The following is a 24,989-nucleotide window of genomic DNA, read 5'->3' on the forward strand; positions in this document are numbered from 1 at the left end:
GACATTTTTTGTCGCAATTACTATAAGAACCACTTGCTCAAATGACAGTATATCGGACTTGCTTATTTCAGCATGCAAGTACACAAGTTTTCACTAACTGGAAAAATAAGTGAAAGTTGAACGAAATGTTGAAGTCGATAGAATACAAATTCTAATTACCTAGATTTATTAACGAAATTTATTTCAGTTATTGATGCCCTTACGGCTATTGAATGGATCCTTACATCCCTCGAGACAATTTCCAGTCACACAAAAAACACATCCCCGATAAATAAGGCCTTGATTGACTTAATGTCATATTATCAGAGAACTTGTATCAATTATTGTATTTATGTTCTCTGGTTTAATATTTAATTTGAACTAATCGAGTCTGTTATCAGCAAAAGCGCCAAAGGGTATGCAAAGCAATGTTCATTGATGCGGTGTGTTCAATCGATGCTAAGCAATGATTGATGTAGTAAAAATATCTAAACAGATTATAAATACTAAAACTGAAATAAGAATATTTAGAATAACAAAATGGACTTACTTTCAGTTCTTTTTGATAAAAATGTTTCAATAATAATTGAATAAGGCAGTACTTATAATTATAAGTAATTCAAAACGTATGTATAATGGAACAGTTTGCAAAGCACTGTGTTCATAAACAGTAAAGGCAGAGAATGTTAATGAATAGATTGAAAATTCATTTACGTTCCTGATGCAACCCTGCAGTAATCCAATCAGAACGACTATCTCTCTTTAGCAAGATACCATATTAAGCATGATAGAAAAGGACAGCATTAAGAAAATAACATTTTTGACAGCGGTGCGAATATTGAAATCAAAGAGAAATGCTAATTAGACTGCATATGTAAGTGTTTCCTTGTAAATTTTTAGCTTTAGCACTTTGTTAATATTACAGATCAAGGTTTATTTACCTCTTTTGTGAGACTTTTATTGTCTAGTATAAACTATACGTAGGTTTATAATAAATTCGAAAACATCACCAAGGTTTAATAAAATAATTGTAAAAAAATTCGAATATTTCATATAAAGCGCCCACGCGAATGCAACCTTTGGCGAGTGTGACAGTAGACAAGAAACGATAGCAGCGACAGAGTGCAATCAGCTTTTTTCCATAGAGTGTTTGTGTTGTCCAAAAAGTCCAAGAAATGGCTAAGTTTAACTTGCAGATTATTTCACAAAAGTGAACGAAAAATCTATGATATTTCTTTGTAACTATCTCTTAAATAATAGTGCATAATCGCTGTGACTTTTTTAATTCTTATTGCTACAATGATTCGCTTGAAGTACCGTCGTGTTAGTTACAATTCGAATCATCATTTTTAATTTTTACGCGTTCTTATTCGTCAGTCAATCCGATTTTTCACTCCTTCATTACCTTTCAGTAGTACTTCATCCGCTCATTAATTTTTTTTTTTTATCTTACACTCGGCCATAATTTTTTTTGATTGTATGTTCAAAAGTGCAGAGTTAAGAAAATTGAAATGAAAGTAAAGTGAAAGAAAAAACGAGAAGGAACGGCAAGACTAATCAAACGACCGAGAGGCAAGTGGACGCATTTCCTGCTCCACAAAAAGCTGAATAAGAAACAAAAAGATATACTGGTTGAAAACTGAAAATAATTTAATTAAAAACGTGAAAGGAGTTACGAAGTGTTAAAAAAAGCTAAAAGAGCACAACGAAAAAGTTGAATTATATTTATAGCATTTGTCACCAGCTGCTGCTGTCCACCAATTACGTTGACACTTGCATTCCAAGTTTTGGAGACAACCGTAAACGGAATGTGGAAGTTTAACCTCGGTAACAGCACATAGTGAAAGGAAGGAGGTGGTAGTGTTTCTAAGAACCTCATCATTTCAATTACTAGGTGAGTTGTTGTATTTTTGTGGTTCTCTTTTTCGAATAAAACCTTTATTAGTAGCAAATCATTTACAATTGCTCTAACGCATGTCTGTCTAGCAGATAAATTGATTTTTCAAACTTAAACTATTATATGCAATATTAATGCGAATTAGTTAGTATTAATTTGTTTTTGCTCTAATGCAAGCTCACAAAATTGTAATTAATTGTGTGCGGATTATTGGCTTGATTTTTGGTAGAGTACACGTTATTCAGGTCTTTATAACCACTAGTATCATTTGTGAAAATGTTAAGAAACTTTATCAATAGAACGCCAATCAGACGATGAAAAACATAAATTTTTGAGAAATTCTATTTCACTTCTAAATAAACCGCTTTACGAACATTTTCAGATTTAGAAGATTATTATGTAAATATTTATCCTATGTGTAAATATCCAGTTTTGTTTCAAATTAATCATATCAGGATTTAATTAAAACTTGAAATAAATAATGTTATTAGTTATAATGCTGGGTTCCTTCACGTCTCTTGGTGTTTTTCACGAAAATATGGCTAAATTAAACAATTAATAATTATTTTCAGGTATAATGGCTAGGATTTAGAATAGCAATTTTGCAGGAATTGAACAAAAGTTAATTATTGAATTAAAGTTATTTTTGCACCATTTAGTATAAAATAAATGTGTAGAAACGAATCAGTGAAGTGTTAGTGTTAGTAAAATTCATTATAAATCAAAGAAGTACGCATTTTAATTAGTTGAATTTTTGAACTTTAAATGCAAATATCTGTAAAACCATAAGTCAGCGAACACAAAATCTAGAGAACCTCCTCTATCCGTACAGACCCATTTTAACCCCGCAGGATGATTTTCTAAAATTTACCCAGTAAAATTGTTAATAAACCCTTCTAACCAAACTAAATTAAACATGACACATATAAGCAAAAATATTTAATTTTAATTCGAATTTTCTTGTATGTCGGCTTGTATTTCTGACTAAAAATCTTTAGTTACGGATATACTTTATTATCAGATTTGCATAAACCGACAAGACGTCGGCCGACCATACTAGGCTTTGACAAGTTATTGGCTGAAAGACGGAAATATGGAAATATTTCCGCCTCCGAATATGGCTAAAAAGTATCCGCAAACGACGAAAAAGGTGGTGGGCGCCGGCAAACTTGCCACGTATAAGTTTTGAACGTTGTTTTTCAGTCAATAAATATTTATACCCTAAACACAGGTTATATTAAGTTTCCCACGAATTTTGTATGACCCAGAAGTAAACGTCGGTGACCCAATAAAATATGTGTATAAATTATCAGCGTGACAAGCTGAATCAATTTAGCCATGTGAGTCTGTCGGTCCGTCTTCTGTCTGCATATACGCGAATTAGTCCTTCAGTTTCTGAGATATCGAGCTGAAATTTTGCACACGTCTTTTTATCGCCAAGAAGCTGCACATTTGTCGGAAACTCCAATATCGGATCTCTATAGCATACAGTTGCCGTACATCTTCACCAAGGGAACGCTATAATGTTCGTAATTTTTTTTTTTTTCAAATCGGACCATACATACGAAATGAACGATCAAAATCATATTTTTTTATTTGTGAAGGGTATTCCATCTTCGGTGCATCCAAAGTTAGCGTGTTTTTCGTGTTTCAGTTAATATACATGTACATATTTGTTGTTGTCAATGTTATATTCTTTGTCATATGTATTTAATGAAAGAAATTTTTTTTGTAGTGAAGTGTGTAAACCTAAAATAAAAAAGCCCACAAAGTACGCGTATATACATACATATGTACATATATATTTAGATATGTATTTCATACATGCAGTACAGTTTAAATGTATTTCAGTTGAAACACTCAACAAACGAATAAATAAAAATCTCTACAAATCTACATACCTACATACATATAAATAAGAATATAAATTCATATTTGTTATTTTTAAACTCAATGCGGCATAAGTTGGCATACGCGCAGTTACACAAACCGCTAATACCACAATTTCAACGCCGCTTTCAGAACCCGCCCTCTCCGCCTTCTCTCCATATGCTCACAGTTTACATAGGTGTACCTAAATCGTGGCGGCATAGCCAACCAAAAATACAAGTGGGCGCTGCTTGTTGAAGACGCTTCTTGAAGTGGTGTGAGTCGAATAGAGAGGGCATCCACAACGGCAACGGTAGTTCCAATTTGCCTACCAAAGACATAGTAATGTGCTGATAGTGTTACTTAGTAGTGGTCTTAGCGAAGTAACCACAACCTATCGCTACGGTGTATTGCATCTATGTTGCAACTGCATTAATATCTGCATATGCGGTAATACCACTGCGCTTGAATGCGTTAAGCATGCCGGCAGTCAGTTAGCTAGACAATCGAGCAAGCGGGTCTTGTAGCCAGTCAGCGAATTAGTTGCATATACATATATTTATACATTACACACATATTTATTTTCTTCTATGCTTTAGCGTTGTGTTTTGCCTGCCGCTACGTCATACTTACGTTATTTATTTGCGCTCACCTTTGTTCCGTGTGCACTTCTTCCAGTCTATGCTGTGTTGCTTCAGTGTGTGCTCTTCAATAATTGTGTCGCGTTTGTTGTTGGTTGGCTGGCTGTGGGTAATGCACAAGTGGTGCTGGGACTGTCGTGCATTCATATGGCAAGTGTTTGCCTTCTTGCCTCTTTTGTTTTATAACTGCGCCTGTGACTTGGATCATCTTGGTTGTTGTTTGCTGCCATGTTATCTATTTCCTTCTTGGTTTTATGTCTCTTGCGAATTCCATGCACGTGTGCATATTTTCAAGCATGTTAGGTTGCTAAAATGACTAAAGAAGGAATTGGCCTATCATTATGAGGTATGCAAAGGACGGGGCGGGGAACGTACTTATCTACAATATGTACCCTTCGTATTAATATAAATCATTGTGTGTATACTTTATTTTTAATAAGCAAATATTGCAATGTGTTTCGATAAAAACAACAACATTATTTCATGTTTACAAAATTTTATTAAAAGCTTTTGCAAGATTTATTCTTTAAGTTTGTTACAAGTCTATTGACGTAAATCATAGTTTTATTTTACAAAAATGTTTTGGATTTCTCTATTTGTTTGTTGGTTGTTAAAAAAAAAAATCACAAATCAATTTTCTCTTTCTTTAACATATACGGTTATACAATTCATATATGTATGTATGTATGTTTGTAAAATATTTATATACATATTTACGGTGAGATTTTGCTTATTTGCTTGCTGTTTTCGTGGTAATTACATGTTCACACCTCCCAGTTAATACTTTGGTGCTACATATGGCAGACGCGTAAAATTCAAATTCACTGCAGTCATAAGTATATCATTTCAGCATTATAGCTTCAATTACCGACTATATTCTATCTAGTTTCTATAAAAGTGCCCATTAGCGCTATCCCTCTGTACTGTATTCAAATATAACTACATATACAATTACATACGTTCATACTTATTATTGACTTCAGCCAAACATTGACAACGTGGCACAACCACTTGCTCTGGCGGTCTCAACCAAAGCCGGAGTCAGCAGCTGTGAGTGTTGGACGGACTCACAATGTTGACGCCCGGTCTGCTGCCGTTGCTGGTGTTGATTGTCTCGTCGACCGGCAAACTGATAAAGATGAATCATACTCGCTGCCACAACTGCTGCAAGCGTCGCCATGCCAGAGAGCTGCTGCTGTTTTAGTGATGTTGTTTCACCCCTTTGCGCTGTGCTGCCCTTTTGTCACTATTTAATCGACAATTTCCATTGCAGCAGTAGCAGCATTCAGTTATTCCCCCATTCATTAGTTGTCATAGCGGGCCACTCGTACCCAGATTAAAAATGTAAGCATGTGTATGCGCATTTATATATTCCCAGTGTTTAAATACGCTGGTATCTGAATAATGGAGCTTCGTTGATATCGGAGTAGTTGATTTACTCAGTGGGAGGTTATGCCTGTATATATGTGTGAATTTGTATATTCCGAGCAATATGTCTGTGGCCTGCTGCGAGAAACCTGTTGCATTTAACGAATTGGATTTCAAAAATGTATTATAATAAAATTTATAACTATTTATACAAACTGGAATTCTTAGAAAACTGGTAACTAATATGTGATATAATAGAACTGAAACTTCTGAGTTCCATCGAATCCATATTGAATTCTTATTTGAGAATTTGGCTTTTTGTGACTTAAATATGTAGGCCCAGCTCTCTGATGCATTACAGGATCTTCGGGGTCCATGTCGCACAAGCGGCTATACTTAGCTAACCATTCGTCCCGGTTTGGCCGAGACAGTCCGGATTTCGAGTTAAGCGTCCCGGCCGTAGCTTAGAAATTAAAAAAAAAAATGTATTTAATAAAACTGTGTTGCTCTCTCACCTATTATATGTCGCGATTTTCAGTGAATTATAATATGGACGCTGACTAAAAAAGACCGTCCAAAATTATATCAGGACGAATATGGTCACCTAAGGTTAGACCCGTATTAAAGAGGTGCTTCTTGATCCTGCAACGACCAATGTAAAATGCCACTTCTAGTTGGAATGAGGTTATAACCTCCAATTAGGAGCGTTGAGCCACTCTCGGTTGGGGACCCATTGCCATAAAAAAGGACCTAGAAGAGCGGGTAAATTCGTCAGTCATGGCTAGTTGGTCAAACATTTTCCCTTTTGGCACCAGTACAACTCGACTCTTTGCTTCACTCATATTTTCTCTAACAGTCTTGCATTTTTGTTGCTTTTTTGCCAGCAGTGGCTCATAATAAATAAATACCATGTATGATGCCATAATATTTTGTTATAAAAATATAATTTGCATTTTACAGTTTTAGTTGGTAATTTTAGCTGATAATTTAAGCGCGACACTTTGCTCGCGGTCTTCTCATGTACTTATGTACGCACATATGTATGTATGTGCTTACATATTAACATAAATATAATTAATCATCACCATATTTTGATTGCGAAGTATTTACGACTTTCTTTACGCTTTGTTGTATTGCGTTTTGTGTTTTTTTGTGATGTTTTCTAAAAATTGTATTAAAGTTTTTTTTTCACACTAGTATTTTTTTTACCCAAGAGATTTTGTAATCAGCAATTTGATTATAGATTTTATGTTTGTGGTACATTGCCCTCTTTTGGCCCACAAAACTGACAGGTTCTGTTAGCAGTTGCATTCATTTGTTGCACATTCATATTAAAATACATATATGTAGGTTTGTACTTGTTAGTCTGTAGTGGCGGCTGGTGCTTATCGCGCACGCGACGCCTGTCTTTGCCTTGTAGTTACAACCTGCCGCCGGCACTGCTCATTTTGGCGGCAGGCTCCAATAGCTTTCTTTAATTCTTTGGAGTTTTTTCGCTTTGTTATTTTTGTTATTACATTATTTGTCTCCAACGCTTTTATGTTGCAGTAACATTTATTTTCAGTGGATTTTGCTTCTACTTTTAAATATATTTTAGTGGATTTTATTTTTATCAAGTTGCGGCAAATTTATTGAAATTGAAATTATGGACGACAGTATATGGCGCTTTGAGGCACACACGCACTATACAAACATACATACATATGTAAGTATGTGCCTGTCCTTTCGCAGTCAGTGTTGCTGATGCCATTGCTCTCTGCTTCTGCCATTCCTGTTGCTTTTTGTTCTCATCTCATTGAATTTTTTGCCAGCACACTTTTCAATTTCCCCATCGTTGATGTAGTTACTTTATTTTTTTATTTTAAATTTTTTTTGTCTACCAGTCGACATAGTTGTGGTACTATCTTCCTTTCCCGCTATTTTTTCAGTCGTTTTTCCTACTTGTTGGTTTGTGTTGACAGCGTATAGTTGTGCCGCCAGTGGCGCTGTTGAAAATCCATGCAAGACGCCACTTCATACATTCATAAGTACATACAGACAGACAGACAGCGCTTGTTTTTGCGACGATCAATGACTGTGACAGGCATAGTTGCCACAAAAGCAACAGTTTTTTTAGCTGCAGTGCGGGTGCAGTTAATCCGATATGCGTTTATCGAGAGTTTTCAGTTGTCTCGTAAATGGTTTTGCTTTTTTGACGTGTGCACATATGTATGCGAGTTGCATACTTAAATTTATGTATTTATTTAATGCAACTTCTCTTGTTACTTTATACTCTTAATACGGTATATTAAGTTGGCAACGAAGTCTGTAACACCCAGAAGGAAACGTCGGACACCCTAAAAAATATATACATATATAAATGAACAGCGTGACGAGCTAACTTGATTTAGCTGTCTGTCTGTCTGTATACATGCCAACTAGTCATTTTGTTTTTGACTTTTTCATTTGTGTAGGGTATATTAGTTTCGGTGCAACCGAAGTTATCGTTTGTTATTGTCTTCATTTTTTATACCCATTTTTTTTTTTGAATTTTTTTCTTTTAAAGCAATAAAAAGTTTCAGACAGAAAAGCTTGTCATTCATTATTTTATCTTATGACCAATAAATTTTTATTCTCCAAATAGCAGCTTATCTAATCAGAAATTTGTTATACAATACATAGTTGCTTTGTAATGTAACTGAATCCAAAATAACTCTAAATCGTTGAATCAAACCACAATAACGTAATATTCCGATTTGAACGGAATAGAAAAAGTTTGTGGCAAAGAAATTATAATATTATTTCTTTTATGTTTTTTTACGCAAATACATTAATGCATTTTTTATTTTTAGGGCATTTTTTCTAAAACTATGGCGAATGTTGTGTATAAAAAAACCGAGCCGAAACTACTGTGCCTTAGCAAGGCAAGACTTTAGTCTATATAATACAGCTAGCTTCTTAAATGATTAATCACCGCTTTTTCTAGTTTAAATACTCACCGTATATAAATTTTAAATTAATTGACTCTTCTCTAATAAGATTTACTGCATAAAGTAGATGGCAATCTTCGAATGCATTATTCCGTCATAACACTTTAGTTATTTTTCTGTTTATTTGTTAAACATATATATGTAGATACTTAAGACAAGTTAGCTTTGACAAATAAGAGTAATTGCATAAGCAAGTCTAATTAAATGGAATGTTTTATCTATGCGAGTAAACTGAGCAATTTGACTTTAATCTCGCATGTTCTTTTATCAATTCAATTAAATTTTACTACGCCCACGTCAATCTACTTTACTTGTATAGGCACACTATACAAACAGATTTATTAGCGCGTGTATGTATGTGCACTTTTTTTGTGGCACATCTCCATTGCTGTGTCTTAATTTTTATTTTCCATATTGTGTTTTATTTGTTTTTCTTCTACGCTAGCACTGTCACAATTACCTTCACCACCTCCGCGCTCCAAAACCACTACCATTTCCCTTCGTCCCTACCACCAGCATTACCATCGTTTTCAATTACTTTTGGATTTCTAACGTATTTTTATATTATTTGTTGCTTTATTATTATGTTACTTTTTGCTTTTTTTGCGCGTATTTTTAGCCATGTGGGATGATGCTGGTTTTGATTTTTGGATTTTCTTGCCTGCCAAATCAGCTGAACTACCAACCATACGTTACATATACTGGCAAAAGCATTGACGCTACGCTCGCGCTCTCATAACGTCTACTGCATGCCAACGTTGGGCACGCACAACAGAGATTATTTGTTCTAGTAAATATAGTTTTCTCAAAGAATTTATGTGACAGTCGCTCTTGTCACCTACGCGTTTGCCACTGTTGATCTTCTGGCCTATCCTATGCATATACCGCCCGCTGATATCAAGACCCCGCCGTTTGTCTGACATTGCGTTAAGCGCGCGCGTTTATAGATTTATTTTCGTTTTCTTTGATTATTTGTTGCATTTGTGCACGCGTACCTTTATGTTTATATGTATCTATGTGTGCATGTATCGTCGGTTGTACATATCGTATATACATATTGCATTATTTATTCCACCGCCCACTTTGCTGTCGTGGATTTCCTGTGATTTTCAAAGCCAATCGGAAGACTTACGTCGAAGAATGTCTTGGGACAGCAAAGTTGTTGATATTTTGTGCAGTCGCCGTCGCTGCTGTCATTGCTGTTCAATTTGCATTTGTTGGGGCGCCAATAATGGTGAAAATATGACGAATATATATGTATATAATGTTAACATCTTCAGTTCTTAGTGTCTCTAGCCCTAAGTCTTTGCTAGCATTTATCTTTGCAATGCTATGCTCCATTCTTCCATTTGCAGTCATGCTACTTATCAGTTGCTGATACCAACAATGGGCAAGGCAAAGGTTGCTCCGATAAGTTTTAGAAAAACGTTGGATAAAGCAAAATAAGCAACAAACTTGGCAAACAACGTGTGAAAGCAGATAACAAAAAATATTATTGTATAATATCCAATGTGTATATGTCTATATGTTTTTTGTTTATGTGTGTGTTGTGCGCCCAAACTCTAATGCGAGTAATATTTGTTGATAATTTTTTTTCTTATTTAATATGTATTTTTGTCAGCGTTCTTCGTTTCCACTCATCATAAAGCTAATGCATACGCCTTTGCCTCACGGTCTGCTCTTTCTGCTTTCGGCTTCATTCTATTCCACTCATTTTTAGCCTTGTTTGCAAAAAAAAGCTTGACAAACGCTCTTAAGTTCGAATTTCAATGATGTGACGCGATCGTGTTTCCTGCTATCAGCGTCTGTTCTAATTATCGACGGACGACAATTGTTGTGCAGAACATGTAAAAGAAAAAACAAATTGCAAGAGGTGAAGCAAAGCTTAATTAGTTCGAAAATGTTGAGTAATTTTCTCACACAACAAAAATAGAAAACAAAATAATATATTTGTACATATGGATAATTTTTTATTTTTTTTGTTACACACTCATACATATTTATTTGCCGTTCTTATACATATTTTCGTTTTTATTTTGCAGCGCCAACAGTTGAACGCTTGCCGGTCATCGACTCGCCTCAGTTGGCTATCTATCGTCCAACCAATCGCAACTATACGCTATACCAATATCCATTTGCAGAGCTACAAAACGAAAAACATCAACAAAAACAGCAACATCATCTCCCAAGACCGCTGCAGCAACGGAAAAAAATGTCCAGCGAAGAAGACAAACCACCAGCGCCGCCTGTGCGTTTGACCAGCAATCGCGGTGGCGATCGTGTCGGCGGTGTCATTAACACGGGGGTTGGTGTAGGCGGCGCTGGTGATGGACCACCCGTCGATATGCGCCCGTTACCCAAAGGTAAGTGCGTGTATTTAGTTTTTAATTTTTTTAAATATTTTTTTTTGGCTAATTAAGCTTATTGATCTCTCAATTTTACGTTTTCACAGAGCCAGATGATCCCGATCGCAAGAAAAAGACACTGAAAAATAAGATAAAAGGTTCGAAGCCCTCGCATACAGACTCTAAACCGAATATATCTTATCCCACGAATTTTGAGCATACCGTGCATGTGGGCTTCGATGCGATCACCGGTGAATTTACGGTAAGTTGTTCATTTCATTCATAACCAAGGTACAAAACAAAGAGTAACTTTCTATACGAATCTCCGCTAATGCACATTTTGCAAATCTGGTATAAATTGCTGCTTATTTATGCGCATACTTTCATGTTTATGTCGTGCAGGCCGCTATAAATTTGAGTTTTTCCATCTCTCCATTTTATTTATTTTTTTTTTCACAAGAAAAGTGAAAATTTAACATTTGCCATTTCTCACTCAAATTGCTCTTTTTGCAAATTAACACATTCACTCAATCATTAAGTAAAATATAAAAATATATATAATATAATATTTTTCGAAATTTTCGCACTATGAAAAACAAGCATTGTTCCTTTGCATATGTGCCACCTTAATGACTCACCACAATCATGACTCTCACACTTTCAAGTGCAGCAGTGCAAACATTCTTTCTGATAAAGTCGCCTGTTAAACAACACGCAGATAACAGTGTTTGTTTTAGAAAGTCGAAACAGTGTCGTTTCCTTCATACTTTCTAACCCTATCTATTTGAAGCGCTTACTTTTGCCGTTAAAGTATAACTGTGCTAATGTGTGAATTCGGTTAGGTTAGTGTCATCTTTATTATTATTGGCGAAGATAAAAAAAAAAATTGTTGCAAGTGCTTATAATACACCGACATCCTTAAAAATGAGCGCAACGGCACGCAGGGATAAAACTGAAAGTGTATGTACGATGTAATTAATTTAAAGTATGCATGTATATTTAGCGCCTCACCTTTTTTTTACAATTTGACGTGTTTCTACACCTGTTTGGTGCGTGCAGTCTACGTTATCTCACCGACGGATTAGCTGAGTGACTTTCATGAGCGTATTTTTCCATTTTCCTTATTAAGAGTTTTTGATTTTTTCGCACAGTATTCGAACTCACGCGTGCCCTTCAGCTGCGGTCAACAAATTTCCAACTGCTGAATCTTCGCTTAAACGGATGCCATTAGAATAAATATGCAAATATTTGCTAAGAAAAAACACTCACATGCTAGAATAGTTTTTGGTTTTTTTATTTGGTATGCTGTGTACTCATTAAGCATCTTTTAAGCTTGACAACATACATATTTACAATCATTAGTCTGCATTGTTGATTTTATTAATTATTAAAAGAAGAAAATCATTTAGAAAGTAGATTACAAAGGTGTGGGGTTAAATTAGTTTCAAAGAAACTTTGTTCATGTCCATGTCCATGTCCCATTTCGACTTGCAACCAGATTTGCAAGAAATTATATGAACATTTTTGGATATACAATATATGTGCCGTAGGAGGAATATCTAGTGATAACTATTACATTACCTTATCAGCTTTTTGACCGAAACTCCGTTGCAATATATTTAATATGCCTGTTTGTAGTCCAATATTGACTTTAAATAGTCTTTAAACAATATTCAAATATCGGTGAATGATATAATAATATTTTTGAATCAAATTTTATGAGCTCTGAATTATTAATTCTTGGCGAAATTAAACAAAAAATTAAAGTCCTTTTCTCCTTAATAAGCTGCTAATCGGAACCGCCGTTATCGGTCTACAGCATATATCTGCCAGACAAACTAATTTTTGTATGATTTAATTTTGATCGGATCCAGTGCTTGTATGGAAAACTTTTTTATTTGGCAAGATAACTTCACGAAGTTTGGCATGGATTATTGTCCAAGACAATGGTTACAATTCCCAAAGAATTTCTCTAGTTCGAACCACTATGGCATATAGCTGCCATGCAAACTGACCGATCAAAATTAATTTCTTGTATGAAATCTTTTGTATTCGTGAAGACTATTATGGATTCGGTGTAATGGAAGTTAACGTTGATTTTTTTTTTTTTGAATTGGTGCCTACACCTTTGCTAGTGGTTTAGTCGAGCTTCTCTTTTGATTTCCAAGGGTTGCATTCAGGTTATCCGACAAATAGGGGGTCTTGATTAGGTCTTATTAAGGCATGATTTTACATCTCGCAATTGGATTGGAAGCTGAGTTCCGGCGTGGCGTTAGTGAACTTCGGTTAAATAATTCAAGCTAGCTTCATGTAGAAAAAAAGGTTGATTTCGATATACCAAACCGTTATTTAGATATGCCAAACGGGTTTCTCGAAAACACGAAAAGTCAAAAACCAAATATTTTTATACTTTAAAGCTAACTTATATATGAAAGTAAATAACTAACTATATGCAAGTTTTAAGAACTTCTGTCCGTTATTTAGAAATATATACATATATTCATTTAAAATAATAATTTTTTCTTACAGCCCACTTTGCTTACTTAAGCTTCATTTTCAAATTGTGAGCCGTATTTTTAAGTATCAGTAAGGCTACGTTTACACTGTTTTGTTTTGTTATGATTCAGGTTGTATTGTTATTATTATTAACCCATTTAAATTCTTAAATATTTTTCAAAACGCAAAATTAAATGCAAAAATATATAATTTATTGCAAATTTTGAAGAGCGTAAACGCAGAAATTGTTTTAGTTAGTAAAATATTTTTTGAAAAATAAACTTGACATATGTACATATGTATCTTTACAATTAGCCTTTTCTAATTGTATAATACTTATTTTATTAAATTAAATCACAACTGTGTAAACGTAGCATAACCAACAACAATTTTCGTATATTATATATTTAGTACCGCTTTCAATAATTTTTCGCTTCGTCAGCGCTACTTTTCAGTTGCAAACTACACCAAATATTAAGAAATACAACTGCAGCAAGCAGAAAAAAATATATAATTAACAAAAATCACCATTACTTTGTTCAAACATTATCACAGCAACAACAAACAAGGGAACACTCAAAAAAAAAAACGTGCAAGTCGCCCAAAAACAAAAGTTAAAACATAAACAAACAATAATATTATTAAATTTTGAGGCAGCATTTAGTTGTAATTTCGGTGATTACTTTATTTGTTATCTTTTTCTTCTTTTCTTCCTTTCTTTCTTCCTGTATACATTTATTATCAATTCACTTGTTTTTTTTTCGGAAAATATGCGTGCGGGTTTGCTTTTACATACAAGCTGCCAATAAAAGTAAGTATCGGCTATGAAAGTGTAAATGTGTGAAAAAAGCATTAAGGATAGTGTAATGATAACTTCTAAGTACTAAGCGCTACCCATATATTTTGAGGATTTACTTAGCAGCCGACATCGAAATCTGCTTGTAGCGCATCCAACGTATTCGAAAACCTAAACGCGCGCTGATTTGTGCTAGTTATAGTTTTTTTATAGTATTTTCTTTTTGATTATTCGTTTTAATTATAATTTTTTTTTTCTACTAAGCTCTAGAAAATAGTGTCACTTTAACAATAACCGCCACATATGTACATTTGTATACAAACATAAATACAGATTTTCCTTAACGTCAAATGCTTTGCTCCTTTTTCTACTGGCTGTTTGTGTATTTTATTAAATTTATTATAATCGCTTAACATTTATATAAACGTAATATATGTTATGTATGTATGAATGTATGTATGTTTGTTTGTAAGTAATATAATATTTATATATGTTATTGCTTCAAACAACTCTCGCCAGCTTTTATACTCTTAAAGTTAACACACACACAGCTGCTATTGCTTAAGCATATGTCACTGCATTACTTTGCATTATCTACTTAACTAGCACTTGAGTATTGAAAAAATAAAAATAAAATTTTTTTTATTGTAAAATACTAAAATAATATGTTTGGTGTAGTATGCTAGTTTGTAGTAAAGCACTCAATCAACTGTATACATTGTATTTGTGTGCTTATATCGCTTGAATCGATTTCTCAAATATTCGCAGTCAACACTTTAAGGTTAAATTTTGTATCGAAAATAATATGACGGCTTCAAAATACCAGTTTTTTTTTTGCTAAATTGTGATTTTTCTAAATCTACAGCTCAAATTCCTCATTTGTTATATTTAAACCCTGAACAGGGTGTATTAAATTTACCATGAAGTTTGTAACACCGAAAATGAAACATCGGAGTCCTTGTAAAGTATGCATAATATTCAGTTTTTTGAGATTTCTCTCCGAGAAACAGCTCCTTTGTTGGATATACTATACCACTATAGCATATATTTAGATAACTGCCATACAAACTGAGCGATCAAAATCAGGTCCTTAGATGGAAAAATGTTTTATTTGACAAGATATCTTAACAAAATATGGCATGGATTATTGTCCAAGGCAACATTACAATCTACGAATATATTGTTTAGATCAGACCGCTATAGCATATAGCTGCCATTACAAACAGATCTGTCAATATCAAGTCCTTATATGGAAAACTTTATTATTTAACAATATATCTTCTCTACACTCTCCATTAAATATCATATAAAGTTTATATCAAACAAATTTAAATTCAGTTATAATATAGTTGTTAAACCAAATCACCTGTCAAGAAGAATATTATAGTTTCGATGCAGCCGAAGTTAATGTTTTTTCTTGTCAGCATATGTTTACAAAAACGAATTTATATGATTTGTGTGTCAAATTATGATATTCCACATTGTAGAAGGCTGTGGACCGAAGGTGGCTTTTACCAATTCCAGCTGAGCTTGTAGTAAAAGCTTCATATACATACATTTATTTTATTTTTACTTATTTTCCGAATTGTCCACTTTAAAGTAAGCCGAAAAGGAAAATCCTTATATTGCTTATGTGAGAGCTTATGAAAGACGTGAACCAGCTCATGCTTAGTATATAACTATTAAAATAAAATATGAACAAATTTTCAAATCAAATATGTCCCAGGTTCACCTATCTATTTAACAGTCCAATAAGCTAAAAGGATTTAAACGGTGAAAAGAATGGATGTGGACTGATTTTCATACTGTACCAAATTTGGTTGAAATCGATCAAATAGCTTGAGAGTTATAAAATTTTATTCAAAAGCGAACAAAGTGATCTTAAGATATATTTATATTGAATCGAAATTTACGTTTCTCGAGTGTTAATTTAGAAAATTATGGAATTTATTAATTTAGTAGTAACTTTGAAAAATTCGAACAAGAAATGCTTTCTCTGACTTAAAGTTTATCATATACCTACATATATCCACTAATCTTATTAGAGAACCGCCCCTGTGTGACTATTTCAAATTGGGGTTTGCAAATGTATTAGAATAAAAGTATTACATTTTTTCGCATAAATTTATTTTGTGGATATGGCATTGGTCCGGTTTCGGCCAACCGTTAAGATAATAACTATTATATTCGGTACAATTTGTTACATAATACCAAAATAACAAAAAATGAAAACTTAAAATTATAAAAAAAAATTAAATAATTCTGATATTACATTGAAAGGCACAAATTTTTCATATTTTCTGGAGTAAAATAAAATTGTTTAATGTTTTGTTTAGAATTAGTGCAAAAATTTCGCATGCCATTTTGAAAAATATCTGAACAAAATAAGAATCACAGGAATGTTCTCAACATTCACTTAATTTCAAATAATTAGCATCATTAATATATAGTATTTTCAGCTATATCCGTTTAAGTATGCATTTTTTGAATATGTCCTCATATTTTTCGAGTTTTGTTTTCGGAAATCATATATCGGCCACATATGCAATTAATGTTTTCCTTATTCATATACCAATCACGTACTTATCCCTTTCACATTGTCCAAAACAAAAGTTATTCATAAATTTCGTAAGAACTGGCAGGCAGTGTTTATTTTCATTATTACTTAGCCGTTGACACAGTAAAACAGAAGAAGCTTTTACGCAAAAACGCTGCTGTCGCAAACACTTGCGTTTGTCTATTTTATATATTTTTTACGAATTTACTACCTTCCTTTCTTCGCAAGCTTTAGTTTTGCTACTGGGCTGTAAGTTGTATGCACGAGCAAGTCGTAGCACATAAATTTAGTTTGGCTAATTAGCAGGCACAAACATTTTGCTGTACTTGTATATGTAATTAATTTTCAAGCCACTTAGCAAATATTGAATATGGTTAAATATTTGAATTTACCATTTATTTTCAACTGTTTTTTTTTTTTTTTTGTATTAATTTTCACCGTTTTCCTGTGTTTCCAGGGCATGCCGGAGGCGTGGGCGCGTCTACTGATGAACTCGAACATCAGCAAGCAAGAGCAGAAGAACAATCCACAAGCTGTGCTGGATGTGCTTAAGTGGTTTGACAATACAACAAAGCAGCGGCCAAGTTCCAAATACATGACAAATGCCATTACGACGCATTCAGGTAAGCGCACCCCATACGCATTTTATATAATATGCGCTTTCAACTATTCCCCCACATTACAGGCTCCTCATTAAGTCGCGTTAGCAGCAGCAGTCCCAGCAGCACACCAACAGACTCGGAGTTACACGCTTCGAATAGTGGCGGCAATTTGATTGGCGTCAATCTCAGCAATCTAAGCCTTGGCGGTACAAATGCGAATACGCATGCCAACACTGTCGGTTTGATTGGTCAATTGGGCGGCAGCATTGGCGGTGGTATCGGTGGTGTGGGGCCGACAGTACATGGTAATCATCATCAGACACATAGTGGCGCTTTGAGTCAATCACATTCGTACAATTTTGGTGGCAATACGGCCTCCTCATCTTCGCAACATTCGTCCGCCAATGAAGATGATATATTGGGTGCGCCACAACCGGCGCCACCGCCGATCGCATCGCGACCCGAACGCACGAAATCGATCTATACGCGTCCCATTGAGGGGGCGGTGTCTGTGTCGGAGGGCATTGAACATTTGCGTGCGGTCACGCCAACTACGCCGCTACAACAACTGCAACAACAGCAACAGCAGCAGCTGCAGCAACACCAACATCAACACCAGAATAATGTTGCGCAACCGCAACAGCAACAATACCGCACGCCGAATAACGCAATTGCGACAACCGCAGGCGTCGCCGCCACAGCAGCAGCAACAAGTGCGACAACAACAACCACGTTGGATAAGAACAAAAATAACGAAAGTAATTACAGTCGAACATTAAATGTTTTTGTATTTTTGTTTTGTCACTTTGTTGTAAATAATTTAGTTAGTAGTAAACAATACATTTCGCAAGTTGCACGCGTTCCAACAAACTGCAGCGCGTTGTGTGTGTGTATATATTTGTGTGCATATACATAATTGAAAATGTGAAACCACGAAATTTTGGCAGCAAATTAATTTAGCCGTTGATTGTGTATATATATATATATATTTTTTTTTTTTTTTTAATTTTGTTCGTTGTACGTTTGTTGGCACGTGTGTAATTGGCAAACGCGTCACGCACATCCTCGCTTGTGTATGGCTAGCACTACTAACCCATATACACATCCAAACATATGTACATACGTTTGTATGTGCATTTTGCTGCCGACAAAAATCTGAATGTGTGTATATATATATATATATATATATATATATATATTATATATATATGAAGATGTGAATGTGCAGCCCGGAAAAATACAATTTTCGCGGTCACTGTAAGCAAATTATGTCCACCAACGTTTTTAATACTAACCAATTTCAATCATTTTACAAAATTTAACCTGAAAAATGAACAAATAACTGATTTGTATGTTGCGTATCGTCTGCTTTTCCGTTTCGCCTTCCGTTCGTTCGTTTGTTTGTTTTCGTTTTGTCTTTTGTGTTTTTGTTATTGTTTCGCCTGCAGCAGCAGCAGCAAAGTCAGCAACAGCAACGTCCGAGTGCGTTGCGACTGCGCCGCCTCTGCCACAGCAAACTGTTGAGCCTGTCGCTACGCATGCATCGACATCCATTTGTAATATAACCGCAACGTTGTTGACTACGTCGACGACCATTGCCAGTAATCTTGATAGCAATACCAGTGTTATTGGTGTCATTGGTACTTGTTCTACTTCTATCATTACTGCTACTGCTACTGCTAGTTCTACTAACATTGCAACAGTTGACACAACTACAACAACAACAAGAACAACAACAGCTACTAACTCCACTGCTAGCACTCATTTACAATTTATCGATTGTAATGCAACGACGACTAATCACGATTCTTCTGCTTCCTCCTTTTCATCGTTTCCCTCATTTAATGACGATGCGTCGCTGCTGCCACCCATCTATTGTCCATCGGTGTCTTCCTCAATCTGCGATTCTGTGGCAATGTCAACGCCACCACCACCACCCTTACCGACGCCCACAACAATAACACCGGCCACACCAATCTCCGGTGGTGAACTCACATCTGCCGCTGTACAAATATACGCCACACCGATTGGTGGCGACACCTCGTCGGCAGACCTCCATACTACCGATCCAAATACGAAACGTTTAACGGGCTCACCAGCAGCAGTGCCACAACCGACACCGGCACAATTGGTGACAGCATCAGCGGTGGCACCGAGCACGGCGGCTACAGCAGCTACACAGCCACGCTCCGGCACCGCCAAAAAGAAGAAAATGTCCGATGAGGAAATATTGGAGAAATTACGCACTATCGTTTCGGTTGGTGATCCGAATCGCAAGTACACCAAGATGGAGAAGATCGGCCAGGGCGCATCGGGTACGGTATACACAGCGATCGAGTCGTCTACGGGCATGGAAGTGGCCATTAAACAGATGAACTTATCGCAACAACCGAAGAAGGAACTAATCATCAACGAAATACTTGTTATGCGAGAGAATAAGCATCCGAATGTCGTAAATTATTTGGACAGTTATTTGGTGTCCGAGGAATTGTGGGTGGTGATGGAATATCTGCCAGGCGGTTCGCTCACCGATGTCGTCACGGAAACGTGCATGGATGAGGGTCAGATAGCGGCGGTTTGTCGCGAGGTGTTGCAGGCCTTGGAGTTCCTACACTCCAATCAGGTGATACATCGTGACATCAAGAGTGATAACATACTGTTGGGCCTGGACGGCTCAGTGAAGCTGACGGATTTCGGTTTCTGTGCGCAAATCTCGCCAGAACAGTCGAAACGCACAACAATGGTGGGCACACCGTACTGGATGGCACCGGAAGTGGTGACGCGCAAACAATACGGACCCAAGGTGAGTGTTAATATACCGAGAAACACAGTTAACATATAATAAAAAGTATGTACTAAAAGTTGAAAATTCGTAAACAATTTCTTTCGGCACAGCCTATATACATTGCATACTTTTAGGTGTGCGTGTTATTTACCCAAATTATTAATTATTATTATTAAATAATTGTCAACTTGCATATTTTACGTAAAAAAATGTAACTGTTTATTTTCAAAACTAAATTGAATTTGAATTTGCAGGTCGACTTGTGGTCACTCGGTATTATGGCTATTGAGATGGTCGAGGGTGAGCCGCCCTATCTGAATGAGAATCCATTAAAAGCCCTGTACCTCATTGCCACAAATGGCAAGCCAGAAATCAAGGAGAAGGAGAAACTATCGACAGTATTTCAAGATTTTCTAGATCAGTGTTTGGAGGTCGATGTCGAACGACGTGCAAGTGCACACGATTTGTTGAAGGTAATTGCTTAAAAAATTTCCATATATTTTTTCGTTCAAAATTAAATGTTTTCTTTCTTATATCCACGCAGCATCCTTTCCTGAAATTAGCACGTCCATTGGCTAGCCTAACGCCTCTTATTATGGCCGCCAAAGAAGCCGCTAAAGGAAACTGATTAAAGAAGAAGCATTAATTTAATTTACATAAAAGTGATGAAATTAGAACTTAAAACACTTGAATGAAAACAACAAAAAGTATATATACATATATATATTTATATATACATACATACATATAAACAATAACAATTAAACTAGGAACGAAAATTATGTAATAAATAACACCACGACACGAAGGCAACACGAACAGATCAAACAGTTACACTTGCATAGCGGCAGTTTAGGCACACATATTAAATTGATATATACATATATTGATCATATACTTACGTTTAATGAGAGCCGTGCACGCAGCCGTTTTATTATAGCTATATAACATATATAGCTTAAAACTATAAATTGCGCGTGAGTTTCGAAAATGAGCCAATGTGTTGAACAGCACACAGAATACGGCATGTGGTAACGATTGAAAGGATTACAGTACATAAATATACGAAATTGTAATTAATTTTCGTTTGGCATATTGCTATATAATGTATTAAAAATAAATGTTACGGTAATTATTTATAAATTTGGCGCGGCACAAGTGTTGCAGTCATATTATTTTGAAAATTTTTATTGCAAAAAAGGATTGACTGTTTCGTTGAAAACTAAAATATACATATTAAAAATTCATATAATGCATTACTCGCACACATTTCCTTGCATTACGCGGGGGGTTTCAAATGTATTTTAAATTCATTGAAAGAGATTAAGTTTTATTTTTGTAGGTTTAACATTTTATATCAGCCTGATAGGCATTTTAAATGTCTCTTTGCGTAATATTTTCTTTCATTTCATTTCATTTGATTTTTATTTAAATTAATTATTGTTATTAGTACTTTAACGTGAGAACGATTACATACATACATTTAACAGAGAAACTGAGACAATTTTTGTAAGACTATGTCATTCTAATTACATACAATTTAATTATGATTAGCATTTTATACATAATTATAAATTATAATTAACGAAAGTTAAGTAAAGTAAACAAACAAACAAGCAGAAGTAACACTTTAAAACGCTCTACTACTTACTGACACCTTTATTTATATAATATATATTTGTAATTATAGAAAACTTAAAAACAAATTTGGTTTATTTTGTTTGCTGAAAAATGACAGATTTGACTACTGTTATACGTTTACGTCCACAAACGGTGGAAGTGAAGATTTCTAATGTACATAGTTATGTTTATCACAAAATCAAAAATCCGAACACATTTGTTGGTGCGTTCACAGCTCGGGCTGCTGAAATTATCTGGTAATGAGTTTGGTTGACACTATTTGTTTTTTATATAAGTAACATATGTTGGCACTTACAGCTTCATAGTTGCCTAAACACGCTTCTCATTTCATGGTTGTTCTGTTAATCGTCTAGTTTTTAACAGCGACTGCCTTCGGCTATTAAACTATAAAGGGGCTTTGCTTTTAAAGCATATCTTTATGGATTTATAAGCGCAGAACACTCATCTCCTGAACAGAGTGTAATAAGTTTGAAACGAAGCTTGTAACACCTAGAAGAAAACGTCGTAGAACCTATAAAAATTATATATAAACGATCGATGACGTTGATTTAGCCACGTTCGTCTGTCTGTACGTCTGTATATACGCAAACTAGTTGCTCAGTTTCAATCGATATAAAATTGTGCACATGTCTTTACCTCCCCAAGAAGCCCTTATAGCCCACAGCTGTCATACAAACTGAACTGAAATAAAATAAAATACATGTATGTCCTTGCATGAAAAAGTTGTTCATTTAACGAAATATTTTCACGAAATTTGGTACAGATTTTTTTCAAGACAATGCTACAATAACCGAACAAGTTTTTTTAAATCGGGACACTATAGCTTATAGCTGTCGTACAAACTGAACGATCAAAATCAAGTTTTTGTATGAAAAACTTTTTTTTATTTGAGAAAAGCAAAGCAGTTCTACAAACTCAACAGAAATTGTTCAGATCGGACCACTATAACATATGTATATATATGTAGCTGCATATCAAATTTTCGTATGGAAACTTTTTTATTTGTGAAGGGTATTTTGGCTAACGTTTTTTCTGTTTTTAGTTTTAAACTAAAAAAACCAACGTTCGAGTGCTGAAAACACCGAATTCGAGTCGAATATACCCAGAATTAATTATTCCATATAAAATAAAATTGTTTTAGTTAATTGGCTTAGTAAAGTTTTAATTTTTTTTTTTTTTTTTGATTGTTTCGTTGCATTTTAATTTCTCGTCTGACATAACTTTAAGTTGTAAACACACTATGGTTTGTATATATATTTCCGTTTCTACTATGACAGCATTTTGAGTTTTTTTTATTTACCACAAGCAATAAGTGAGCACACATAATAAATACTTTATTTGTATTTGCAAAAATACAAGGTTACTACATTAAAGATACAAACATACAGACAAGCATAAACATCGGTAGAACACTATATAACCGAAATAACAATGTAAAAGAACACCAACAATAATAAGAACAAACACAATAGCGTCTAGTGATTACCAAGTAATAATTAATTTCGTAGATCGAACTAGCTTAAAATAAAAATAAAATAAATCAGTAGTAATCAAATACACAAACATATGTACATACATATGTAACTAAGAAACCAAACCCAAATATGTATGTTTGCATATTTGTATTTAATAATAGTAGCACTTAGAACCTAAACGAATTTAGGACTTGTATGTATAAATAGTATTTTTCCAATTTGCAAGTGAGCCAGTTGGCGCGACTTGAATGTTATAGGTATGTATGTGTGTTTGTAGCCAGAACAGGAAGAAAGTATAATTACAAACAAATACTGCTAATTAAATCAATAAAAAAAACTATGCAAATAATAAAGTTGGAGCAAAGTTATAAAATAAATGAGCGGTGATCGGTTGAAGAATGTTGGCGAGCAAATAAAATAATAATAACGGAAATCATACTTTGTGCCTAACTGTAAATTACTAAAAATAAAAACAACAAAAAAGAAATAAAAAAATATTACTTAAAAAAGTGTATGCAGTAAAAAATTTAATAAAATTACGGAAAAAAAATATACTCGACACTATGCTATATACTAATAAACCACAACAAACAAGCAATAGAATACTATAAATAATTACAAAACAATGTTTTTGTTGTAATCCCTATATGGAAAATTTAACTTCAATTTCGTTAAAATATTTGGAAAAAAGTATTTCAATTCCAGATTGAAACGATTCATTAGCAGAGATGGCAATATTTTCAAATGAATTTAGACAGTGAATTCTATGTATGTATCATGTAATGTTTGTAACAAAAGGTCTGTAAAACTGTTTATTGAAATATTTTTTATGATACGAATCAATTGGCTTCCGGCAGACGAGGGCAAGTAGTCATGAATATGTATGTATATGATTTATCGTTTCATTTCTTAATAGAGTTCCTAGTTCTCGCCATAAACATTATTTTGAAAAAGTTTATATAACTTCAATTGGAGAAAACCAAACAAAATACAAATATTCTCTGTTTCAAATTTGCATGCAGAGACGAAAGCATATTTGTTAACATAAATACGAGCGTAGCTATAATAAAAATGATATAAAAGGCACACTACAATAGAACTTTAGTCAAATAAAAATCGAAAACGATTTCGCGTATAAATATTTCATATTTAGTTCGTTTATGTTCTGAAAATATTTACTATTTTCTGTATTTATTTTAGTTTCTACAAGTGATTTTAATTTGAGCATTTGGCGTTAGTTTACACATACATACTTTATTAACTACTTTGTGTGAAGATATGGTGAACGCTACAAATTAATTATTGTACTCATAAACAAGATTTATAATGGTAAAACGAATCTATTAAGGAACAACTTCTAATATTTATGCTATTATTATATGATTATTATGACTATAATTATTATTATGAATGAAAAAAATATATATATTATGAAGTAAAACATTATGAACGGAAACAAGAAAAAACAACAAATAAACATTTAAAATAAAAGCATTGACTACTTTTATTGTCGGACAATCAAAAAATTTATTATGCGCGCATAGACGAGTCTTACACGATATTTTCGAG

At 34.2% G+C, this 24,989-nt stretch overlaps 1 protein-coding gene across 6 annotated transcripts; it reads left to right on the forward strand.

The window, feature by feature from the left end:
* The first annotated feature begins 1,043 nt into the window (after window positions 1-1,043).
* On the forward strand, window positions 1,044-24,911 carry Pak (serine/threonine-protein kinase PAK 3-like protein). Of its 6 annotated transcripts, none has more exons than XM_070107648.1 (9): window positions 1,044-1,302; window positions 1,470-1,873; window positions 10,766-11,086; window positions 11,176-11,330; window positions 17,375-17,540; window positions 17,603-18,277; window positions 19,571-20,322; window positions 20,559-20,777; window positions 20,849-24,911. In XM_070107648.1, exons 3-9 carry the CDS (start codon window positions 10,936-10,938, stop codon window positions 20,930-20,932), a joined length of 2,202 nt encoding a protein of 733 aa, XP_069963749.1. In that variant the 5' UTR covers window positions 1,044-1,302; window positions 1,470-1,873; window positions 10,766-10,935; the 3' UTR covers window positions 20,933-24,911. The 6 variants fall into 6 exon arrangements, with proteins under 6 accessions (XP_069963749.1, XP_069963754.1, XP_069963751.1 ...); XM_070107653.1 differs by having other exon boundaries at window positions 1,044-1,217; XM_070107650.1 differs by having other exon boundaries at window positions 1,044-1,189.
* Window positions 24,912-24,989: the final 78 nt, after the last annotated feature.

The sequence above is a fragment of the Bactrocera oleae genome, chromosome 2 (assembly GCF_042242935.1).
Source record: "Bactrocera oleae isolate idBacOlea1 chromosome 2, idBacOlea1, whole genome shotgun sequence".
NCBI classification, from domain to species: domain Eukaryota; kingdom Metazoa; phylum Arthropoda; class Insecta; order Diptera; family Tephritidae; genus Bactrocera; species Bactrocera oleae.

Coding starts and splice junctions, on each gene's coding strand:
- Pak (XM_070107648.1), top strand. CDS start 10,936: ATGTCCAGCGAAGAAGACAAACCACCAGCGCCGCCTGTGCGTTTGACC. Junction 17,541..17,602: donor TGCCATTACGACGCATTCAG/GTAAGCGCACCC, acceptor CCCACATTACAG/GCTCCTCATTAAGTCGCGTT. Junction 20,323..20,558: donor GCAAACAATACGGACCCAAG/GTGAGTGTTAAT, acceptor TTGAATTTGCAG/GTCGACTTGTGGTCACTCGG.